At 39.8% G+C, this 24,917-nt stretch overlaps 3 protein-coding genes across 7 annotated transcripts in view; all 3 read right to left on the bottom strand.

Moving 5' to 3' along the window:
* LOC133614628 (CLOCK-interacting pacemaker) overlaps window positions 1-3,289 on the bottom strand; it is a 21,028-nt gene extending 17,739 nt beyond the window's left edge. For 2 of the 3 annotated variants that reach the window (XM_061972752.2, XM_061972753.2), the window contains exon 1: window positions 2,881-3,289. In XM_061972752.2, coding sequence (XP_061828736.1) covers window positions 2,881-2,986 — 106 coding nt within the window. In that variant the 5' untranslated portion in view covers window positions 2,987-3,289. Of the gene's footprint in view, window positions 1-2,504; window positions 2,816-2,880 lie in introns of those variants that run through there. The other variant, XM_061972755.2, reaches the window with a different exon arrangement.
* A 149-nt stretch (window positions 3,290-3,438) lies between these two features.
* Window positions 3,439-18,364, bottom strand: ccnp (cyclin P). Of its 2 annotated transcripts, none has more exons than XM_061972757.1 (9): window positions 18,197-18,364; window positions 13,110-13,235; window positions 11,535-11,616; window positions 11,277-11,446; window positions 10,997-11,095; window positions 5,733-5,888; window positions 5,511-5,669; window positions 3,933-4,111; window positions 3,439-3,862 (listed from the first exon to the last, which is right to left on the bottom strand). In XM_061972757.1, exons 1-9 carry the CDS (start codon window positions 18,245-18,247, stop codon window positions 3,694-3,696), a joined length of 1,191 nt encoding a protein of 396 aa, XP_061828741.1. In that variant the 5' UTR covers window positions 18,248-18,364; the 3' UTR covers window positions 3,439-3,693. The 2 variants fall into 2 exon arrangements, with proteins under 2 accessions (XP_061828741.1, XP_061828857.1); XM_061972873.1 differs by having other exon boundaries at window positions 18,155-18,303.
* Window positions 18,365-21,203: 2,839 nt separating this feature from the next.
* The window catches only part of akt2 (v-akt murine thymoma viral oncogene homolog 2), a 50,411-nt gene continuing 46,697 nt past the window's right edge, over window positions 21,204-24,917 (bottom strand). For both annotated transcript variants that reach the window (XM_061972751.2, XM_061972750.2), the window contains exon 14: window positions 21,204-23,861. In XM_061972751.2, the coding sequence (XP_061828735.1) occupies window positions 23,782-23,861 (80 nt within the window). In that variant the 3' untranslated portion in view covers window positions 21,204-23,781. The remainder of the gene's footprint in view (window positions 23,862-24,917) is intronic.

Below are 24,917 nucleotides of genomic sequence, written 5' to 3'. Positions count from 1 at the left end.
AATAAAATAAAATAAAGTAGCCTCTGCGCATGCGCATAGCATAGATCCAACGAATCAATGACTAAATTAATCGCCAACTATTTTTATAATTGATTTTAATCGATTAGTTGTTGCAGCCCTAATGCTGTCACATAAGGAACACATGTGCATTGCACGTTTTGGGGCCTCGGGGTGCACAAGGGTTAAGCACACATCCTCACAATTAGGTAAAGCACTGAGAAATTAGTCGGGAAAACCACTGTTTGTTGTCTTTGTGCAGACTGCTCAGTGCAACACAATTCTGTGGTTATCATGACACGTTTTCTGTATTATCACTGCTACACTTCTGTGGTGGCATAACAAAAAATACAAAGCGAAAGCAAAAAACGCATATGGTGGCACAATTTCGCCGAAATACAAAATGTATGGCTTTTTACACGTATAAGCTTGTTATACGGATTTGAATCATAAATATTAACTAATTAGAAGTTGGAGCATGCCGACATGTCACAACTAGGATGGAAATGACACTTTTTTCACCTTATAATGGGCAAATATGAATAATGTTAATGTCATCTCTATATCTTTTCCCTAGCTCAGGGGTCGGCAACCCGCGGCTCCGGAGCCGCATGCGGCTCTTTGGTCACTCTGATGCGGCTCAGCTGCATACTTGCCGACCCCCCCCCCCCCCCGATTTTTCCGGTAGGTTTCCGGATTTCAGTGCCTCTCCCGGAAATCTCCCGGGGCAAACATTCTCCGATTTTCACCCGGACAACAATATTGAGGGCGTGCCGTGATGGCACTGCCTTTAACGCACTCTACAACATGTCGCGTCCGCTTTTACACCATGCTATCTGCGTGCCGGCCCGGTCACATGTAGTATGCGGCCTCGGTTTACACACGTAAGTGACTGCAAGGCATACTTGGTCAACAGGCATACAGGTTACACTGAGGGTTGTGATATAAACAACTTTAACACTCTTACTAATATGCGCCACACTGTGAACCCACACCAAACAAGAATGACTAACACATTTCAGGAGAACATCCGCACCGTAACACAACATAAACACAACAGAACAAATACCCAGAATCCCATGCATCCCTAACTCTTTCGGGCTACATTATACACCCCAGCTACCACCAAACCCCGCCCCCCTCAACCCCGCCCATCCTCAACCGACGCACGGAGGGGCGGGGGTGGGTTGGTGGTAGCGGGGGTGTATAATGTAGCCCGGAAGAGTTAGGGATGCATGGGATTCTGGGTATTTGTTCTGTTGTGTTACGGTGCGGATGTTCTCCCGAAATGTGTTTGTCATTCTTGGTGTGGGTTCACAGTGTGGCGCATATTAGTAAGAGTGTTAAAGTTGTTCAAACGGACACCCTCAGTGTGACCTGTATGGCTGTTGAACAAGTATGCCTTGCAGTCACTTATGTGTGTCTGCAGAAGCCGCTTACAACATGTGACTGGGCTGGCAAGCTGTTTGTACAGGTTGTAGAGGGCGCTAAAGACAGCCCTTATTATTGTTGTTTGGGTGAAAATCAGCAGACATTCGAGTGAATAGGTGCTCTGAAATTCGGGTGTCTCCCGGACAAATTGGGAGGGTTGGCAAGTGTGATGCTGTCAAGCGGCATTCATATAAAACTCGCGGGCCGCACTAACATTACATTTTCATATTAAGGTGGGGGCCGCGTGTCTGAGACCCCTGGTTTATACATAGCACAAAGCAAAAAAAAAAAAAAAACTTTGTATGCAGTGTTACTTCATTTTAAATTTCAAAAGAGTTTTGTGGCTCCCATTGTTTTCTTTATTTTGTGAAACGGGTCAAAATGGCTCTTTGAGTGGTAAAGGTTGCCGACCCCTGGCCTAGCTCAATGTGTGTTTCAGTATGTCAGAGGACATTTTGCTATGATTACATCACAACCTGACAAGATAGCTTTTAGTTGGGCTCAGAAGCAAAGTGGGTGTGGTCCTACAGGGAAAGCATCCAGAATGAAACATGGTCATATTTACTCTTGTCATGTCAAAACAGCATGGGTGTTACATCACATCTACATATACCTAACTAATTATGAATTATGTAATCGTTTATCGGTGCATCATTAGCAACTGTGTAATACTAAAATAATGAGTGAAAAAATTAATAATTGCATATTGCCAGTACTGGTGAAACGTCAACTATTTGGGCTCTGATGATGCACGACGTGATATGGCACTCTGGTGTTTCGAAATTACAGGAAGTGCTGTGTACGTGAAGGCAGCACACGCCCCCCTCCCCCTCCTATTATGTAACAGTCAACTTCACCGCCGTTGTCATCGCTTCGCTTTTACACAATCACTTTTTAACAATATTGCTCGTAAACAACTGCAAGGACGGTAACCATTCATAAGTCCGACCGTGACGCAAAAATAAACATTCAAATGACAACTGAAGACAATAAAGTTACGAGACATAACGTGATGATGGTGTGTTAAGACTCGACATTGTATATACACAGTGGTGCGTTTACTGAACAAAACTTACCTCCCGGTGTAAAATAGTTATTCCCAAAAGTAAGAGCCGTGTCTCCCCTTCACCTCGGTTCCACGACGCCGAACGAGGCTTGTATTATCTTGCAGAGCCATGTTTATAAGTACCTGTCAGTTTCAAGGAATGAAGACACGCTTTGATGTATGTTTTTAAAAGGCTGTCGGACGGACAGAGAGAGTCAAGTGAAACGGGTTTTCATTTGTCTGACTGCCAGAATAGCTTGAACGCAGCAGTAGCACGAGATGCACATCCGGTTAATTTCAAAACAAAACCACCAACTGCTGAACATTTCCGTGTTTACAAAAAATGCACAACAAACCATAGTAAGCATACATACTGTTTCAATACTCACTCACAGAATATGACGTACCTTTACGTTTAGCCCTTTGAGATCCCGATGACCAAATATAGCTAGCTTCACGCCAAAAAGCGACCACTGACTGTAAAAAAAGTGAAAAATAAAACATAAATGACATGTCTTCTTGTTCACAACACAGTAGTACTTGCCGAAATTAAGTGCTTCTCTCAGACAACGCAAATCCAGACTAAAAAAGGTGTACTCGCCAAACGTCCATCGATCTGTGCAATCTGTGTAATAGCCAATCATATTTGCGAACGCAAGAGGCGGAAGTGAGGACTCTTCCAACCAATCAAAATTAAGCAATTATAACAATTTAGTGTCTTTAGGTGTTCGCTTCTTTTATACCAAATACACTTAACTTTAAAATGGTTGCTTTTAGAGACAGCTTATGACACAAATCTAGGATATTTGCGCAATTATCGTTGTGTACCTTTGACTTTTCTAATATACAGCACAATAGGAAATTACGAGCCAAACGTGTGGAACGAAAAAAAAACCTCGAGTAAACTGTACACAACTTTGGGGCAACTGTAGTTACGGTTTTGTGGTCAAAATTCCATGAAGATCTAGTAATTAAAATCATACTTTGCAGCAGACACTTTATTTTTACATTAAAACTTGAATACATTTTAAAGCCTATCCACAATACACTGATACAATTGAAATATTTTCTAAATCAGCTGCAAAATAAGATCATAAAACCAGCTGGTACAAGTTTTGCCATCATATATTATTATTCACACTTCTTCCTCCCCTCTGCAATACCCGCTTTAACAGAGTCAGCCCCTCGTGTCATCGTTATGTAGTATCAGGACACACAAATTAAGCGCAAACGCCCAATAGAGCAGATGCGTTCTTGAGACCAGGGTGTCTGCTGACGTGCATGGTTTCCGGGGAGGAGAATTTAATAAAAGTATGGCAGGTGTCTTGGGTGTGTGCTTTAGCTGCTGCACCGGCAAGGATTTGCATGATCCTTAACAAGATGGTCTCACTGAGGAGGGGAAAAAACAGAATAAGTGACGGTTGTGACAAATTGTAAATAATATTTCCTAATCTCACACCTGCCGACATGGATACTGGAGGCCAAACACCAGGCGGCCTCCCCTTCTGGTGTCGGAGGCTCCTGCAGGACTTGGCGGGCCAAGCAGAGCGCCGCCCCCGCCAGCTGCACAGGCAAAAACGTCACACACTGGCCCTCGAACAGCGACAGCTCCAGCAGATAGCGAGCCAGCCACACCATCTGCTGGCACAGACGACGTAAGCGATGAGACATCACATTGTGAAATACAACCTCAGTGACATTTGGGCTGCCTCTAATAAAAGGATACATGTAAAACTAATAATGCCAAGTATGTTTAGCCTTGTTCTCATGGAACAATACAGTTCCACTCCAGTCTTGAGGGTTGGGGGGATTGATAATGTCTGGGGGGAGCAGCGTAGTTCGGTTGGTAGAGCGGCCGTGCTAGCAACCTGAAGGTTCTGGGTTCGATCCCCGCTTCCGACATCCTAGTCAAAGCTGTTGTGTCCTTGGGCAAGACACTTCACTCGGGATGTTCGTTAAGAAATTATCGATGTCGAGGCCATTATCGAATCCTCTTATCAAACCGATTCCTTATCAAATCTCTTATCTAATCCAGATATAGGTTGTTGTTGTTGTGTGTGCACAGAGTTCCAAAAGCCGTAGATGTTATGTGACTGGGCCGGCACGCTGTTTATATGGAGGAAAGGCACACGTGACTGGGGACAGCATGCGGACGTTAAAATGTGAAGGTTTCAGGTGAGAGGACGCTAAAGGCACGCCCCCAGTGAGCATATAGTGCTGCTATGTGCGTTGTAAATAAAAAAATTGCCGACAAACACATCACCAACATGGACGAGGTGCCGCTCACTTTCGACATCCCGGTGAAGCACACTATGGAGAAGAAGGGGACCAGCACAGTAGCGAATCGATACGCACAACGGGGCAAGAGAAGTCGGCTTTCACTGTTGTGCTAGCTTGCAATGCTAATGGACAACGAGACTGACTTTGAAAATGAGGAGAGGGACTCTGGCGTGTTTGATGGAGAACTTGCCCAGCTGTTCATTTCGGACACAGAAGATGAGGACTTTGATGGATTTGTGGATGAGGATTGATCAAAAAAATAATGTGAGTACATTGATAAATACTTCAATAAACTGACACGGCACCTTTAAATACGGTGCACCCTATAGTCGCGAAAATACAGTATAGTGGCTTCGATAACCGGTTCTCAAAAAGGGATTAGAATCCATGGAATCGGTTCTTTTCTTACCAAAGCATCGGGAGAACCAGTTTTCGAACATCATCCCTACACTTCACCCACTTGCTCCCACTGCCACCCACACTGGTTCAAAAATGTAATTTAGGTAATGGGTTTCACTATGTAAAGCGCTTTAAATAACTACAGAAAAGCGCTATATAAATATAATTCACTTCACTACTAAAAAAAGCACCATCTGCTGGCTTTAGTGGGTTTCTGCACCATTTGGCCCTAATGCAAGTAGAGTAATTTCTCGAGCTGGATCAGCAAGCTGATGCCAACAAATAAGTTCTGTAGCACAATTTAAAAAGGAAATAAAATTAAAAAAATAAAAAGATTTAAGCTCGACAAGGTTGTCACCTGAGCGCTGCAGCGTGCAATGGAGGCGAGCAGGAGGAGAAAATGCAAAGGTGGACAGTAAGACAATTTAAATTTAAGCCCGCTTAAGACTTTTCGCTCCATACGCAGCAGCTGATGCTTGGTGTAGGCGTGGTCCATCAGGTAGCAAAGTCCAGAAACCTGAACACAGGCAGGTGAGGGTCAAATGAGCTCCCGTGGGAGAGGAGGCCTGAGTCAGCATACCTCAGGGAGGAGAGACTCCTCTTTCTTTGCGGCCAGGAAGAGGCAGACCATGCCTAGGAGCTGCAGGTTGGCTGTGGTCACCTTGAGTAGACGCAGGGAGCAATTGAGGAGATGGATAGCCAGATAGAGAGTCTCTTCCTGGAAATGCATGGTCTCCTGATGGGAAATATACACAGCTGACATGGAACATTTCATACACAAACAAGTATCAGGACACCAGATCCAGAGGTGGGTAGTAACGCGCTACATTTACTCCGTTACATCTACTTGAGTAACTTTTGGGATAAATTGTACTTCTAAGAGTAGTTTTAATGCAACATACTTTTACTTTTACTCAAGTATATTTATAGAGAAGGAACGGTACTTTTATCTACATTCAGCTCGCTAATCGCTACTAATTTTTATCGATCTGTTAATGCACGCTTTGTTTTGGTCTGTCAGACAGACCTTCAAAGTGTCTGCCTTACTGGTGACGTTTCACTTCGTTCCACCAATCAGATGCAGTCACTGGTGACGTTGGACCAATCAAACAGAGCCAGATGGTCACATGGCCTGACTTAAACAAGTTGAAAAACTTATTGGGGTGTTACCATTTAGTGGTCAATTGTACGGAATGTGTACTGTACAATCTAATAATACAAGTTCCAATCAATCAATCAAAAGTGTGAAGGAAAAAAGATACTTTTTTATTTCAACCGTACATCCCGTCAAAAGCCTAAAGACTGACCGCACATGAGGACGTTCCTGTCTTCACAATAAAAGTGCCGCTCCATCGCGCCTGCGCTTTCAAAACAAGAGTCTCCGAAAGCCAGCGCAAACAAGCTAGCAAGCTACGGAGTTTGACGCCAACATATTTCTTGTAAAGTGTATAAAAACGAATATGGAAGCTGGACAAATAAGATGCCAAAAACCCACCACTTTCATGTGGTATTAGACAGAAAGGAGGAACTTTTTTTCTCCTCCATTTGAAAACGTGGACGTTATAATCACAACTATCTGATTACAATCAACGCAAGTCATCAGAATCAGGTAATACACCAACTTATATTCTAGTCTTCATGAAAGAAAGGAATCTATATGTTAAACATGCATGTATATTCATTAAAACACCTTTAACATGTAAACAAAAACAGCAAAAATAAATACATATAAATTATATACTGTATATATCAATGTATATGTATATATATATATATATATATATATATATATATATATATATATATATATATATATATATATATATATATATATATATGATATGAGTGTGTATGTTACTCATCAGTTACTCAGTACTTGAGTAGTTTTTTCACAACATACTTTTTACTTTTACTCAAGTAAATATTTGGGTGACTACTCCTTACTTTTACTTGAGTAATAAATCTCTAAAGTAACAGTACTCTTACTTGAGTACAATTTCTGGCTACTCTACCCACCTCTGACCAGATCATTGTCTTACACTCAGTCTACGTTGTAATTATCCCCACAATGAACCGCAGCTCCCTATGTGCCCGCAGCACTAATGCAGCCCCAGACCATAGTGCTACAAACACCATACTGGACTGTCGGCAAGACCGTTACCTTGCTACATATAAAAAGGTAGGTAAACAAACATTTACAGAATCTCACTGTGTAAATCATGTCGCAACAAATATTTCTGCGGCTTATATATGAAAAATATTTTCTTGAAAAATTTAGTGGGTCCGGATTATATCCCGGTGCGATCTAGAGTCCAGAAAATGAGATATATTCGCAATATGTAATGTAGTAACAGGCACAACACAACAGTCGCCATTTCCTTTAACTACCGCTACTCATGGCAGCCTTCATGAGAGCCAACAACTACTTTGGGACAAATGATCCAGAACCTTAGCCTGAAAATAAAGGAGGATGATCTACAAGTTTTACAAGCTTAAACAGATTGAGTAAATTGCACTAATGCTAAGTGCTAAACAAAAATTACAAACATAAATAATTTACTGTACAATGTTTTCACTTGGATGCCGACTAATGGGATATTCATTCATATCCTCCTGTTTAGATGAATTAATCTCACAAATGTAAAAGAAAAAAAAAAGTGGGCGCAAACTATCATCTCTCACGATCCAAGTTGAATGTCGAAAATGACCAACTTCTCGGTTTATGGCCACAAACTACTACACAAGTGAGGCATTATTCATAATTTAGAAAAGCGATGCCCAAACATTTTGCCTTCAAGAACTAAAGTGAAAATGTGCCAATGGTCAGTAGACCAAACAGCAATTTTTACCATGCAAATGCACTCAAGTGAGGAATTTAGCCTTGTACCGCCATACATAAAAGTAAGTCATTAGAGCAGGGGTGCCCATTATGTCGATCATGAGCTACCGGCCGATTGTGGAGGATGTGTCAGTCGATCGCCAGACAGGCATTAGAAAAAATAGACCTAAAAATAAGGGATCAACAATCTTCATTAAGAAGTCACTTTCGCCACTTGATTGACATTCATGGCACCTGAGGGTCTTGTGAGATGACGCTGGCTGCTACAAACTCATTAAGAAAAATGACCGACAGGAAGGCGAGAAACACTTTTTATTTCAACAGACTCTCGCGCCGTACCTGCAGTCAAAACTCTAAAGACAGACTGCACAGTTCCTGTCTTCACAATAATAGCGCTGCTTCATCCTGCCTGCGCTAACAAAATAAGAGTCTCAGAAAGCTGGCGTGCACAAGCTAGCAAGCTACGGAGTTTGCCGCCAATGTATATCCTGTAAAGTGTATAAAAATGAGTATGGAAGCTGGACAAATAAGATTCCAATAACCAACCACTTTCATGTGGTATTGGACAATAAGATTCCAATAACCAACCACTTTCATGTGGTATTGGACAATGAGGAGGACTTTTTTTTTCTCCTCCATTTGAAAATGGACATTATTAGCACTACTGTCTGATTCCAATCAATGCAAGTCATCAGAATCAGGTAAGAAAGAAATAAATCTGTAGGTTTGTATCATCATCATTAAACACCTTTAACTTATTTACAAAAACATCTTTCATAAAGAAAAATTCTCTATAAGTTAAGTTAAAGTACCAATGATAGTCACACACACTAGGTGTGGTGAAATTTGTCCTCTGCATTTGACCCATCCCCTTGTTCACCCCCTGAGAGGTGAGGGGAGCAGTGGGCAGCAGCAGTGGCCGTGCCCGGGAATCATTTTTGGTGATTTAACCCCCAATTCCAACCATTGATGCTGAGTGCCAAGCAGGGAGGTAATGGGTCCCATTTTTATAGTCTTTGGTATGACTCGGCCGGGGTTTGAACTTACAACCTACCGATCTCAGGGCGGACACTCTAACCCAGACCTGGGCATTCTGCGGCCCGCGGGCCAAATCCGGCCCTTTGTACGTCCCTGTCCGACCCGCGTGAGGCCAATCATAAATTACAAAATACATTTTAAAAAGTATCTGTCGAGTGTGCAATACAACGGTGCTGCTTTTGTTTTGAAAAGAGTTATATTACTTCCGTGTGGACGTATGTGATTGTGAGTGAATGTGAACAGCAGCAATCACAAATTATAAAATAAATTTTAAAAAAAACATCCATGTCGTGCTTGAAATACAACTGTGCTGCTTTTATTTTGAAAAGTGTTATTTATGGGCGTATGTCCGTGTGTAACCTGTGAGTGAAGGTGCACAGAGACAAGTGAGACGCTAAAAAGAGAAAAGTTGATGACGAATGGCGTGTTTTCAACAAGACATGGACTGCCAAGTATTTCTTTACAGAAAAAGGTAAGTAGCGTCCAGAAGAAGTGCACACCAAGTCTGACGCTCTTTTTAAACATTTATTGAGCAACCTATACTAACACAGCTCAACTTATCTTGTTCTTTCCACACGCACGTCTATCCTAACTCCTCATTTCCGCAACAGCAACGCTTCCTCGCCAATCACCTTACAGGCGTGCTACGTTCACAACAAAGAGGATGCAGGATAAAGTGACAGAAATCTAAATTTTTGCATTGTAATATACATCAGGAAGTGTTGTGTAAGAAAGTGTTAAAAATAAAACCATCAAAAGCCATCTGCTTTTGTATAAAGGTAAGTTAGGTTAAATGAAAATATTATTATTTATCTTACGGTACATCAAAAAATAATTTGAGAAAAATTTAATTGAAATATTGTCGGTGTGGCCCTCCAGCAGTGCTCGGGTTGCTCATGCTGCCCCCGGTAAAAATTAATTGCCCACCCCTGCTCTAACCACTAGGCCACTGAGGTAGATCCCCTCGACTTGGTCAATTAAAAAGTAGCTCGCCTGCAGAAAAATTGTGGGTACCCCAGTAGTAGAGATTGTCAGGTTTAGTTGAAGTTGATGGTAACTAGTTAACCTGTAAACAAATAAAAATCAGGATTTTAAGTTTTTCCACCAAATTACTGTAAATTGAAAAAACTGTACAATCATTTTTACAGTTAAATTCTGGTGACTCAGTTGCCTTTTTTTTTTTTTTTTTTACAGAAAAATCCACAATCATTTTTGTTACAGTGCATTGCTAGAAATTGAAAAACAGTACCACTGTTAATTTTACTGCAGAATTGACTCACTGCTTTTTTGCTGTAAGATCTACATCGATGTTTTTACATTTGAATACTGTAAATGGAAAACTTTAATGAAAATAGATTTTCACCGTGAATTCTACTGAATTTGTTTACAGTGTAGCCTTGCCATCAATTATTGTGCAGCTAGAACGAGGTCGGTATGAATAAGTATTACATTTGGTAGCCAGCCTTTGGCAGGCCAAACGAAATGATCTGACGAGCCAAATTTGGACATCACTGATCTAGAACTAACTTACCAACTCAAGGGCGATGCAGCAGCTCACCGGCTCAGTATGTCAAGAGCTGCATAAGCTAGTTACCTCTCTGATCACGGCACCAATAAAAGTAGTTTCTTGGCATTAGCACTTAAAATAATATTGCCAATATTGGGTAATATTTAGGTCACGAGATGTAAATACCGTTTTTAGATGTTTTCTTAGGGGGCTTTATGGGCGCAATAGATGACTCCAATGTGCTTTGTTGGCCACCTCGTACTTGCCGTATTTTACAAATTAGAATGGTTTAAAAAAATAAAAATAAATTAATTAATTTAAAAAAGCGTGTTCTTGTCTTAGGGATTGCGAATGACATGCAAAATTTTACAAAAGTGCAGGTCCACTTTAAAATAATAAAAAACAGTTGCTGAAATGTGTGTACTCAGTTTAGTGTGATACTGTGTATCCAAAAACTTACATGGACTTGAATAAGCCAATCAACCAGGACGGCACGGGTGGTGTCGGTAAAGTGTAGCGGCAGCTCAAATTTGGGCAATGAGTTCCATGCTTGACTTCTCTGCAGGCACAAAAAGAAAAAAAGTTTTCTATATTCCGCCAATTTACAACATACGTGAGCTGAAGATACGGTACTCAACACATGGAGCAGGTTTAGAAACACACTACTAAGATATGAAAGAATCTCCACACAAAGAAGCAATTTGGCAACAGAGGAAAGGAAACTGAAGCCCCCCCCTCACCATCATGTCCAGGAACATTTCCCAGGCATATGTCCGGTCCCTTATGAGGTCCAGCTTCTCAAGGGCCATCTCCACTTCATGGCGCAGCAGACTGGGCATGAGTGCCTGCAGGCTGTGTAGACCATGCAGGCTGCGAGGGCAAAGAAGAGAAAGCTCCTCCAGACATCCACCTGTTACGCAGAAACCAAAGGACCATACAAAAAATAAAATCATGAGCACTTCGTTGCATGGCACACTGTATTAATTAATTTTTAAGACCTTTGGCATGGATGATGCTGCCAGCGGAGTATGTCCAAGCTTCAAAGACGCTGTTGCTCTTTTGAGATAATGACATCCTGTGCTAAAAACAGGTAGTAACAGAGTAAACTTAAGCTAAGTTTACATTTTCATCATGGTTCATAATTAGAGATGTCCGATATCGGCCTGCAGATATTATCTGCCTATAAATGCTTTAAAATGTAATATCGGAAATTATCGGTATCAAAAAGTAAAATTAATGACTTTTTAAAACGCTGCTGTACATATCCGGTAAAACACGGACATAGGGAGAAGTACAGAGCAGATGAGTCTTCCAGTCTCCCACACACACAACACAGGAGTTGACGACTGCAGCATGAGGTTCACTGGCAACGCTTGATGACCTCATCAAACCGCTGCGAGCGGAGCATAACAACAAGAGTGTGTTGTTGCCGGTGCTGTAGCCGTGGCTAACAAGCCAGCTCACTCGGTGACTAACGACACCATGTCTATGGTTTGGGATTATTTTAAAGTGTGTGACTGATAAAAAACTGGCAATTTGCAATGACTGCAAAAAGTTGGTTATGCGAGGAGGAACCAAGACGTCTTCCTTTAATACCAGCAAGTTGATCTCCCACCTCTTCAAGAATCATAAGGAGATACACAATGAATACAAGCGGGAGATGGATGAAAAGCAAACACCGAAAAAAGTAGTACCACAGTTGTCGCTTAGACTCCGCCGAGAAAAAACAAAAATACAACAAAAACCACCCCAGGGCGAAAGCTCACGTTGTGGTCAGGGACAACGCACGCAGTATGTCAAAGGCTACGGTGGAGTTTGGTGTGGCTAGTCTGCCCTGCATGGCGCACACATTGCAGCTTGCAATGAACGGAGGTGCCCTGTCTCAACGCAGCATTTCAGAAGCTCAGACTGACTGGTAGGCCACTTCAATCACTCACCACTAGCTTGCAGCACATTTGTGTTACTCATACAAATACGTTAGAGCAGGGCAGATTGAGCCCAGTTTATAATTTCCTGTTATACAGTATACCAGGCAGTCTTGCACTAGAGGACGACTATGTTATTGTTTACTTTATTACTCTAGTATACTCTGGACTGAAGCTGTGTGCCTTCATTGTTTTTGTAGCTGTTGTTTTGAGGCATGTTAAAAAAAAAAAATGCACTTTGCGACTTCAATAATAAATATGGCAGTGCCATTTTGGCACTTTTTTCCCTAACTTGAGTTGAAGTTGTTCTTATTTTGGAAAACCCTGTTACATTGTTTAATGCATCCAGGGGGGCATCACAACAAAATTAGGCATAATGTGTTAATTTCACGACCGTATATATCGGTATCGGTTGATATCGGAATCAATAATTAAGAGTTGGACAATATCGGAATATTGGCAAAAAATCCATTATCGGACATCTCTATTCATAATGTTATTTACAAACATTGCTCGGTTTATTATTATTATTATTTTTTTTTTTTAAGACTAGACGGTTTGACCCTGGAACATATTTCCCATGGAGGATGTGTCTGTATAACCAAATTATTTAGCACTAGTATGGATTGAAAGGTCAAGCATGTGTACCCATATGTGTTCGGGATCCCTTTTCACAGGGACCACCCTGGACTCTGACATTTCCATGAGCTGCCAGCAATTGGTGGACCCACAGGTAGTTGCCCAAGATCTTGAAAGGGCTTGCCTCTCGTCCGCCTGCAGGATCAATGACAAAACCATTGTTCATTATTTTCAAATACCTCAGTATTGGATAGCATGATCATCTATGAAAAATAATATAATTTCAAGATGTTAGAGGGTACAGTACATGAGTAAATGGGCGATTTGTTAATGGAGTTGATGTTTCCAAAATTTTCTGAAACACTGAGCCAGAGATCTCATTAACGCTAGATTCTACAAGTCTTCTACTGGCTACTAACAAGAGGAGTTCGACATATGTAGGATTGTCAAAAGTATTGATATCAAGTCAATAGCAACACGGAAAAAAATACATCGATATTTGCTTTTTTCAGTATGGTTGGTACCAAAGACGATGCAACACTTTCCTCAGAGAGCCGTGTGAGAACTGAGTAGTCAGCGCTGAAAAACGCCTGCGGTTTAGAAAAATATATTTGAGTGTCAGCCTGCTACAAATGCAGATTTGGCGCTCCCATTTCGCACTTGCTCATAATCAAATTATAATGGAACTGTGGCAGTACACGTCATAACTACCCATAACCTGCTCTGCTAGAGCAGTGGTTATCAACCTTTTTTCAGTGATGTACCCCCTGTGAACATTTTTTTAATTCAAGTACCCCCTAAGACGAGCAAAGCATTTTTGGCTGAAAAAAAAAAGAGATAAAGAAGTAAAATACAGCACTATGTCATCAGTTTCTTTATTTTTTCTGATTTATTAAATTGTATAACAGCGCAAAATATTGCTCATTTGTAGTGGTCTTTCTTGAACTATTTGGAAAAAAAGATATAAAAATAACTAAAAACTTGTTGAAAAATAAACAAGTGATTCAATTATAAATAAAGATTTCTACACATAGAAGTAATCATCAACTTAAAGTGCCCTCTTTGGGGATTGTAATAGAGATTCATGAACTTAATTCTAAACATTTCTTCACAAAAAAAGAAATCTTTATCATCAATATTTATGGAACATGTCCACAAAAAATCTAGCTGTCAACACTGAATATTGCGTTGTTGCATTTCTTTTCACAGTTCTTTGTGACAGACATTTAAAAAAAATCTCACGTACCCCTTGGCATACCTTCAAGAACCCCCAGGGGTACGCGTACACCCATTTGAGAACCACTGTGCTAGAGAATAAGATTTAGCAGAAGGGACCTGTGGTGGCAATTAGCGATGTACTGTAAGCAATAAAAGTGAAAAGCGATAAAGTGAAATGCATTTCTTCGAAAATCAAATAAACGCGGTCATGAAAAGCAAAGTATGTGCCGTGCCAGCGAGAGAAGAGATCCGTGTAGCTGTTGCTGAGAGTTTGCATGCTTTAAATATGTGTCATAAATAAATATTAATAAATAAGTCAATGATGCAAAGTTATAAAATATTAGAAAATGTGTGATTGTAAAATCTCCTGAACAAAATGTAAATGTATTGTGTTCATTGTGTTGCAAAGCGTAACGATTGTTGTGATGTTGCGATCCCACGGACAGTAAACAAGGCAGAACATGCAAGAGGGGAGGGTGCTTGAGCACGTTGTCTTCAGCTTCTCGAAAGCTATAAGTGTATTCGATGATTTGTGTAAAACTTCAAGCAAGTGATTATTAGAACCTCTTTTCGTTACAAGCAGCAAACGAGGTATTGTATTTTTGTAATTCAATTTCTTTCTGAGTGTTTATTGATGTTAAATCAAAGTCTGATGTACTGTATTTTGTAAGTTCTCACGGTGTGTTGGAGTGTCGGCGTGGATGGTGTGTACAGCAAGAAGGAGTCGTCAAACGCCCGTTTTACAAAAAAATAACTTTCCTGTTAATTTATTTATTTTATGCCTAGCAGTGTGTGTTACTACTGCATGCCATTTGTGGAGAAAACATTCAGAACTTTGTTGCAATACAACCTTTATCACTTCCATAAGTGCCAAGAAGAGACAGCAGAGACATTGTCATTTGGCAACACTTTGGCTTTCTGGTGTAATAACCAGTGGTGTTCAAAATGTGGCTCAGGGGCAGTGATGGGCAAGCTATTATTTGGAAAATTTCGTAAGCTAAGCTACAAGTTATTCTCGATTTAATGTAGCTAAGCTACAGGGGAAGCTATCCCGAGAATTGTAGCACGCTATAAGCTACATGGCAAAAGTAGCTTGCTACTTAAAAACTTCAACAGCATTTCTATCTATGGGCCCACAGGTATAATATAAATGTTTGGCTAACTGAGTGTACAAATGGACACTGCAATGGTAACCCAATGACTTGTGTGTTTGGGAACAGTTGGTAATGGTTATGTGCAGTAAAGCTTTTCATGAACTTAACTTAGTGTGTTCTTTGATGAAAAGAGCAGATATGATTTTGGTTTACAGAGTAAACAACTAAAACTAAAGTTTAGGACACTGTTTTCTCTAAACGCATACATTTTTCTAAATATAGCCAAGGACCTGCTATATTGTGGGTTTCCTGCACGTTATCTTCATTACTAAAGGAAAAATCTAATCTGCGGGAGAGAATTCCTCTGCCATTTTCAAGTCTGTTTCTTTGTTTGAGTCATCAGCTTGAAGCATCCCTCAGTCTCTGACCCCCTCGTCTTCATGTGACACGAGTGTGTGACTTATGATTTTGCATACTAGTTTTGACCTCTGATTGTCCAGTGTGTAATGTTTCTCCCTAACCTTAGTCAATTGTGACTCATCATACAAACACCAACCAATCATCAATTTTCTCCGTATGTATCGAGGTTTCCATTCATCCAGGTCTTTGTATTTTCTCCATATTTTTCTTGGCCTGGATTCGCAGTCCATTTTCTCTCTTGGTAGCTTTGATGTAAGCTACCTCGCTACATGGATCTAAAAGTAGCTAAGCTACAGGAAAATCTACTTTTTTTTAAAAAAGTAGCTAAGCTACCACCAAGCTACTGGAAAATGTAGTTAAGCTTTGATACATCTAGCTTGTTACTGCCCAGGGGACGTTTGTGGGATGTAGCTTTTTTTTATGGCCCAATGGCACATTGTAGAAATAAAATACTGTAGAAAAAAAACAGCAAACATGTAATGAATAAAAGGAGGCATTTAATTATTACTAAATTAACAAAGATTTGTATTTAAATTAGGGCTGTCAAAAATGCAGGTAAACGTATGTGAATAATCACAAAAAGTTATTGCATTTATGATGTACATACGCAGATTAATCACATTTTGATCGTACATGCTCATTTACCTGAAAGGCAGCACACGTTGCTACACCCTGACTGGACATGGGACAAAAATGTTAACAAGTTGAGCAAATATATGACATGTATCCAATTCAAATAGTTAAAAAATGTACGTGGGTTACATTCTGACAATAAAATTGCATTTATGTCCAAATATTGTGAATTTTTTTAAAGTTGATTTAAAATATGCAAGCGAATAACCCGTTTCATTCAATTTCAAAAAAGTGTGTGAATCTGATTTTTTTTTTTTTAATCATTTGATAGAACTACTTTCAATATGTTTTATCCTTACTAGCCTGTTTTGTTACAAATTATATGATGGCACCCCACCACCATGTTGAGAGAATATCAAAAAAAATATTGTGTTTTCACAAGAAATTCTGTTATTGTGACAACCCTATCACACAAAAACACCGAACTCAACTCATTTTAACAGGCTCACTGATTCAAGATTACAAACTCTCCAAAAAGCACTACCGCCAGACACTTGATTGATTGAAAATTATTAGTAGATTGCACAGTACAGTACATATTCCGTACAATTGACCACTAAATGGTAACACCCGAATAAGTTTTTCAACTTGTTTAAGTTACCGTATTTTTCGGAGTATAAGTCGCACCGACCGAAAATGCATAATAAAGAAGGAAAAAAACATAAGTCGCATTTTTTTTGATAAAACCCAACACCAAGAATAGACATTTGAAAGGCAATTTAAAATAAAGAATAGTGAACACCAGGCTGAATAAGTGTATGTTATATGACGCATAAATAACCAACTGAGAACGTGCCTGGTATGTTAACGTAACATATTATGGTAAGAGTCATTCAAATAACTAACATATAGAACATGCTATACGTTTACCAAACAATCTGTCACTCCTAATCGCAAAATCCCATGAAATCTTATACATCTAGTCCCTTACATGAATGAGCTAAATAATATTTGATATTTTACGGTAATGTGTTAATAATTTCACACATAAGTTGCTCTTGAGTATAAGTCGCACCCCCTGCCAAACTATGAAAAAAAACTGCGACTTATAGTCCAAAAAATACGGTAATCAATTCATGATAAAGGCTGCAGTTAGCTGACCCACCCTAAACCCACGGTAGACTCAGATTATTCATTTGAACTTGCAAATGGATTCAAGTTCAATTCAATCCCTCACACCAACACATTCAAACAATTAATTTGAATTGGTTCACTGACTCACAGGAAACAAGTACATGACTTGACATGACCATGAATTGATTAACGTGGACCCCGACTTAAACAAGTTGAACAACTTATTCGGGTGTTACCATTTAGTGGTCAATTGTACGGAAAACGTACTGTACTGTGCAATCTACTAATACAAGTCTCAATCAATCAAACTTGAGTCACTGACCTCACTTTTTTGGTACCAGCTATGATGATTTAGTGTGATTTTTTTGTATTTGATTTGGTATTTCTACACTTATCAATTTACATAAGCTGTCATTTGTTGTGTGCATTTGTAAGTGTCTAAATGTTTAACACTGACTAAAGTGAGTCGAATCCTTTTAGTGAGTGACTCACTTAAAATGAACCATTTGTGGTCGTTAATACTAATAGCTAGCATAACTTTAAATAGCTGGTAACTGTGTCTGTGATAAAACAAACAAAAACAGTACAACTATAAGCCTAAATATAACAACACATTTAAGGGTTGATAAATGTATACCTTTTAGGGGAAAATAAAAGGTGGGTGTATAAACTGACCAGGCTGCGTTAGTCAGCCATGTTCCCCCCCTCCAGGCTGACCTTGTGTAAGTCCAGCAGAGGCTTGGAGTCGCAGAACACGGTCCTGGCCATGGGTCACAGCCGGAGACAGGGTGTCCTGCTGGGCCACTGCAGCTACTTAAGCACGGGAGTCGACGGAGGCCTGTAAGAGAAAGAAGCGCTGTGGTCGCTTCGTCACTGTTGCCAATTATAAAGCAGACAGGACAGGTGGGCCTGCCATGGAGTTGATTGGGGACGGTGACGTCACAGATAGTCGTAGTCAGGAGTACACTTCCGGTCTGGGCTTTTTTTTTTTTTTTTTTTTAATTGAACAAAACATACATTTGTAATACACACAAAAGTCAAGGCACTTTCAACATCAGCGAAACATGTCAAGGAAAGAAAACAAAAGCAAATACAGATGGAGTATTAAATAATAATAATCAAAAATATGAAAAAACAAAACACGACAAAAAGTGCTACCTAAATCACTGTAAATGTTTTTAAAAAAGATATCAACTTAAAGGCTTTTGTACTCTTAATCATTCTCCAAGATTTTATTGATTGATAATTGTAAACCAATTAGCCAATTAGAAACTTCCCGTCTCAGCTAAACAAGCTAACCCCAGTATTAACTGTTGAACATTACATTAGAGACGTATTTAAATTATTCAACTCATTTTTCCCCCGGTTTACTTATTTTTAATTGTATTTTTATTCATCCATTCCTGCGACCTTTAAAGATGCTTACTAGCTGATTGACTTTTAATAAATGCTGTGAAACACATCCATATAATTAGGCTATATTATATAAATAATATCTACTTCAAATATATACATACAAATATTTCCCACTTCTAAAAAGAACATTTCCAGCATTTATAAAAAGGTCTAATAAGCTTTGCAACATAGTTGAGTCAAGTTATCCCTTAAAATTAATTTGCAGTATAGTAAAATATGAGAAAGATAACACACAAATGGCCCTGCGATGAGGTGGAGACCTGTCCAGAGTGTACACCGACTTCCGCCCGAGTGCAACTGGGATAGGCTCAAGCACCCCCCGTGACCCCGAGAAGGACAATCTGTAGGAAATAGATGGATGGATGGATGGATAACACACAAAATGCCCTGCAATGAGGTGGGGATCCGCGATGAGGTGGAGACTTGTCCAGGGTGTACCCCGCCTTCCGCCCGAGTACAGCTGGGATAGGCTCCATCACGCCCTGCAACTGCGAGAGGGACAAGCGGTAAAAATGGATTGATGGGAATAACACACAAATGCAGCCTACCAGGTCCAAGTTGCACTAGTCTAAAAATTAATATCACAAATGATGTACCTGTATACTAAATCAACCTGAATATAAGACGACCCTGAAAATATAAGACACGTGTCATACTCCAGGCATGGAGGCCACATCTGGCCAGCCACTTCATGCAATGTCGTCTTACACACCATTTAATGTGGTGCTCCGCATGGTTTAATGTGGCCCATCATATTATTCAATGTGGCCTGCCACATCATTAAAGTCGTCTGCCATGCCATTCATTTTGGTCCTCCATATCATTAGTGGCCCGCCACATCAGTCAATGTGGTCTTTCATGTCAGTTAATGTAGCCCACTTTGTCAAGTTGATCTTCCACATCATTTAATTTGGCCCATCCATTTACTCAATGTAGTCTTCCACATCATTTGATGCGATCTGCGACATCATTTAAATTGGCCCGCTACATCATTCAATGTGATCTTCCACATCATTTAATATGACCCAAAACGTAATTCAATATAGTCCTCCACATCATTATTTTGGCCCGCCACATCATTTAATATGACTCGCAACGTAATTCAATATAGTCCTCCACATCATTAATGTGGCCTGCCACATCGTTTAATGTGGCCTGCAACGTAATTCAATGTAGTCTTCCACATCATTTAATGTAGCCCGTCCAGTCACTCAATGTAGTCTTCCACATCATTTGATGCGGTCTGCGACATCACTTAAATTGGCCCGCCACATCATATAATGTGGCCCGCAAAGTAATTCATTGTAGTCTTCCACATCATTGATTTGGTCCGCCACATCATTCAATGTGGTCCTTCACATCATTAAAGTACCAATGATTGTCACACACACTAGGTGTGGTGAAATGTGTCCTCTGCATTTGACCCATCCCCTTGTTAACCCCCTGGGAAGTGAGGGGAGCAGTGGGCAGCAGCGGTGCCGCCCCCGGGAATAATTTTTGGTGATTAAACCCACAATTCCAACCTGTGATGCTGAGTGCCAAGCAGGGAGGTAATGGGTCCCATTTTTATAGTCTTTGGTATGACTCGGCCGGGGTTTGAACTCACAACCTACCGATCTCAGGGCGGACACTCTAACCACTAGGCCACTGAGTAGGTCCACTAGGCTGCTGAGTAGTGTAATTAAAATAGCCCACCACGTCATTCAATGTGGTCTTCCACATTATCATCTCTTCAATGTTATTTAACATCTTCCGCCACATTATTATTTAATGTGGCCCTCTGATCGCAGCCATAATTGCAACACGGCCATCAATGAAAACGAGTTTGACGCACATAATCTAGGACAACCCCTTTATTTGACAGTGAAATTTGAATATACATATTATATATATAAATATATACATAATACATATCTGTGTATACAGTATGTATACATATATATGTACATATACATATATAAACCATATTTTACCAAAAGCCATAAAATAACTGACATAACAATTTAAAAGGATAACTTTTTGCGGTACAAGACCCTTTATACCCTTTTTTCGCTGCTGGGTCTCTCCAAGTCACTGGTGTGTGCATGTGTATGACAGGAAGAGAAGCTTTGACTCATTTTAGAGATAAGTCTTTTGGCACCACCTGTTTGTGGGCATGTTTAGACCCTTAACTGTAAGACAAAAAGCTGTTTTTTTCGCCTTTTTTTTCTATGGGAAAAAATATGGGTTAATACGCAACAATAGGAACATTTTTAGACTCAAAAAATACATAAGTATATGGTGTAAAATGTAAACACACAGACAGAGGTTTGTTCAGTAAAATGTTTACTGGCACATCATCATTGCAAATGTCATAAGCTACCATACTGTGTAGCAGGTTGCACATTGTAAAGTCTTGCAAAGGGGGATTGGGCTGATCCTGTCCAATGGGACAATGTCATGCCCTAAAAAGATTGCTCATTTTTTTAAATTTTAATTGCTCTCTGAGCTATAACGAACTTCAACAAGCAAACCAAAAAAGGGGGGAAAGAATCATTAGACCAGCGTCAGGTGACATTCGTGACTGATGATCACATTCAAATACATAAGCAACATAAAGCTGCAAAAGAAAAAAAAACAGGTCTCCCACTCTACATATGCTGCATTCGCCACTAAGATGTTTTTTTTTATTACTTTTTTGGTATTTACACAATAGTGACAAGGCACTTGTTGTGCCAGCGTATGCCCTACAGGATACTTGCATGTTCAGCCGTGAAGCATTGCTGAAAAGCGTGGTCAGCAGCAAAGTTCATTGTATGGCTTCACAACTACAAAAAAATAATATCTATTTATATATTCTTTAAAAAAAAAAAGTTCAGCAGCTCCCCCTTACGGTTGTGGTAGAAGGCAAATCCACAGTGGAGTCCATCAGTGCAGTGGTTCTGATGTCAGTGAAACGAGGTGCTGCAGGTGTCAACTGGAGAGTCAAAGCCATTCGATTTGATTGCTGCTGATTTTTCTTTTTTTGTCTCTTTCACTCAATACACGCATGCTGCCACTCACACAAAAACGGCGTTAAATTAAAGAGACAGTTCATGAGGATGTCGAGTGATGATTACGTGGGGGATAATCTGAAGAATCGCCACAAAATATATAGGTAAAGCGTAACGATGAGCAAGGCAACCCCTAATTAAATCAGGGTTTTTCAAAGTGTGGCAGTTTTTCCAGAAAGGGTCGTATACCGAAAAATTAATGCATGTGTGGGGGGATTGATACATTTTGTACATGGAAGATGCTAAAAGCAATCCAATGTAAGTCAATATATGCTAAACTATTTAAAAACATTTTATGTGTCACTTTATAGAAAAATAGTGTAATAATATATCTCATTAATAATTAATTACATTTTCAGAATGTGCATATAAAAAACGAGCTGTGGGCCAAAAATAACCCCTTAGCCGCACTTTGGACACCCATCCTTCTGAAAATACATTTGTGGACTTTTTTTTGCTCACCCCAGATTGTTTACTCGCTTGCTGTAAAAACTAGTCACTAAAAGTCGAATAATTTCCACTTTAAACTCAAGTTAGCTTAACAGGGTTTTTTTTCTCTCCTGCCTTTAAGTCTTCTCGCCTTCCCGCCTCACACTTTGAAAACCCCTGCTTTAAATGAAAATAAAAAAGAAAGCAGTTTAAAACATTTTAATAGGTATTTTATAGAACGTATACTTAAACATTACATATGGACCACAATAGGAAGGAGAGAGGAGACGGGGAAGAAAAAAAAGAATGAAAAACAAATGATTTGTCCTTTAGCAAATTTTTTGCCAGCATGTACTCCAGCATTAAAGACTAAAATATAAGCTGCTCTTTCTCATCACTGTGCTTGTTTGCAGAACACAGCCACAATGAGTCTAAGCGTCTTTCCCTGCTGCGTCTCACTTCTTTTTTTTAAAGCAATGCAAGTTAAAAAGCCATGCAAGATAAGCCAAAGAGTTGCTCGCTGCTTTTTTTTCCATAAATAACAGGCTTGTTCCCTTTAGAAGGCCATTGCTTGTGTAGTGTCCTCGCTTTTGCCCGTCTTCCAGCATTCACTGTTTTTTGTGTGTGTGCGTTAAATTAAAATTTGTCGATGAAAAACAGACACGAAATGGATGGTTGCAAAACAAAATTGTTCGTAGGGTCCTCTCACACATTCATTCAGACGTGAACACACACGCAGTGCATACGCAGAAATGGCAACCTCACCACACACGCATTTGATTTGTAACAGCAAGTTCCAGAAAGAGCACTTATTTAAAAAAAACAAAAAAAACACAAAAAAAAACCCACAAAAAAATGCAGAAATATGGCTTTATATTTAAAACCGTAACAATCGATGAAGCTAGATTGGTCAATTATCCCCAATATCTCTTCCATTCTTCTAATTGTGATTATACTTTTTTTTCTCTCTTTAAAAAACTGTATCAACAAGTTGTGTATGCTAAGATGCAGTCGACTACGCGAGTGTGTGTCTACGAGGTGGTACTTGCTGGCATAACCTGGTTTCAAAGAGTCAAGGCTCTGACGTGGTGCCCAGTGTAGTGCAGCTGAGGTCCTACAGGGACGCCTAAGGCTGCCCCCCCTGATAGGATGTACGTACGGACAAGAAGCTGCCCGTCTGTCCACGCAAAAACCTGCTGAGGTCCGGCGCTCACAAGCCTGCGTGTTCATTGTGAACAATGATTTTCTGCTTGCTGGTCTCGTTTGCTAGTGTGTGTGTGTGTGTGTGTATGTGAAAGACTGGATGAAAATGTGTCTTGTGCCAGTTTTTTGTGTGGGTCATTCGTTTTGTCCTCAGCAGTGCAAGTGCGTACGTGAGATTGGGGTCGTGCGGTAGCCTGCCTGCTTGGTCAAAAGTCCGAGCCGCTATTCCCGTATGCTGGCCGAGTAGGAGAACTGTGGGAAGTGCGTACGCTGATCCGAGTCGTCTACGTCTAAACTGTCATCTGGAAAAAAAGAAAAACAAAAACACATTATGCAAAATATAAGTTCAGAAATCAAAATGCTGCAAAACTAAAACTTTAAATATCCTCACTCTTTTGTGCCCAACAACATCAACTTAAATATAGTCTGCCAGTTTATATACACTAAATATATATATATTTTTGACAAATTTTGCGTGAAATACACGTTTCAAATATGAAATAAAAATTTGAGGGATTTTAGCCTGTTAAATGCTGGTGCGTTCACATAACTCATTCTTTAAATTACAAAAACAAAACAGAACAATTGTATTAAATACTGTCAAATTATATTTTTAAAGTCAGATTAACCACACATTTGAATTTGGATTACAGTTGTGCTCATAAATTTAGACAATTTATGATTTCTTGGCCATTCCTCAGAGAATATGAATGATAACACAAAAACCTTTCTTCCACTCATGCTTAATGGTTGTGTGAAGCTATTTATTGGCAAACAACAGTGTTTACTCTTTTTAAATCAAAATAACAAAAAGAAAGTACCCAAATGACCCTGATCAAAAGTTTACATACCCCAGTGACTTTGATCTTATAACATGCACAGAAGTTGACACAAACAAGTTTGAATGGCTAATCAAGGTTCCAATCCTCACATGTGACACGTTTGTTTGTAATTAATGTGTGTGTATAAAAGGTCAGTGAGTTTCTGGGCTTCTGACAGACCATTGCATCTTTCATCCAGTGCTGCACAGATGTTTCTGGATTCTGAGTCATGGGGAAGGCAAAATAATTGTCAAAGGATCTGCGAGAAAAGGTAATTGAACTGCATAAAACAGGAAAGGGGTATAAAAAGATATCCAAGGAATTGAGAATGCCAATCAGCAGTGTTCAAACGCTGATTAAAAAGTGGAAAATGAGGGATTCAGGTAGACCAGCAAAGATTTCAGCCACAACTGCCAGGAAAATTGTTCGAGATGCAAAGAAAAATCCACAAATAACTTCAGCTGAAATACAGGACTCTCTGAAAAATTGTGGTGTGGCTGTTTCAAGATGCACAATAAGGAGGCACTTGAAGAAAAA

Source organism: Nerophis lumbriciformis, linkage group LG17 (genome assembly GCF_033978685.3).
Source record: "Nerophis lumbriciformis linkage group LG17, RoL_Nlum_v2.1, whole genome shotgun sequence".
NCBI classification, from domain to species: Eukaryota; Metazoa; Chordata; class Actinopteri; order Syngnathiformes; family Syngnathidae; genus Nerophis; species Nerophis lumbriciformis.
The sequence above is the reverse complement of the archived record's forward strand: the minus strand, read 5'-3'. Positions and strand labels throughout refer to the sequence as shown.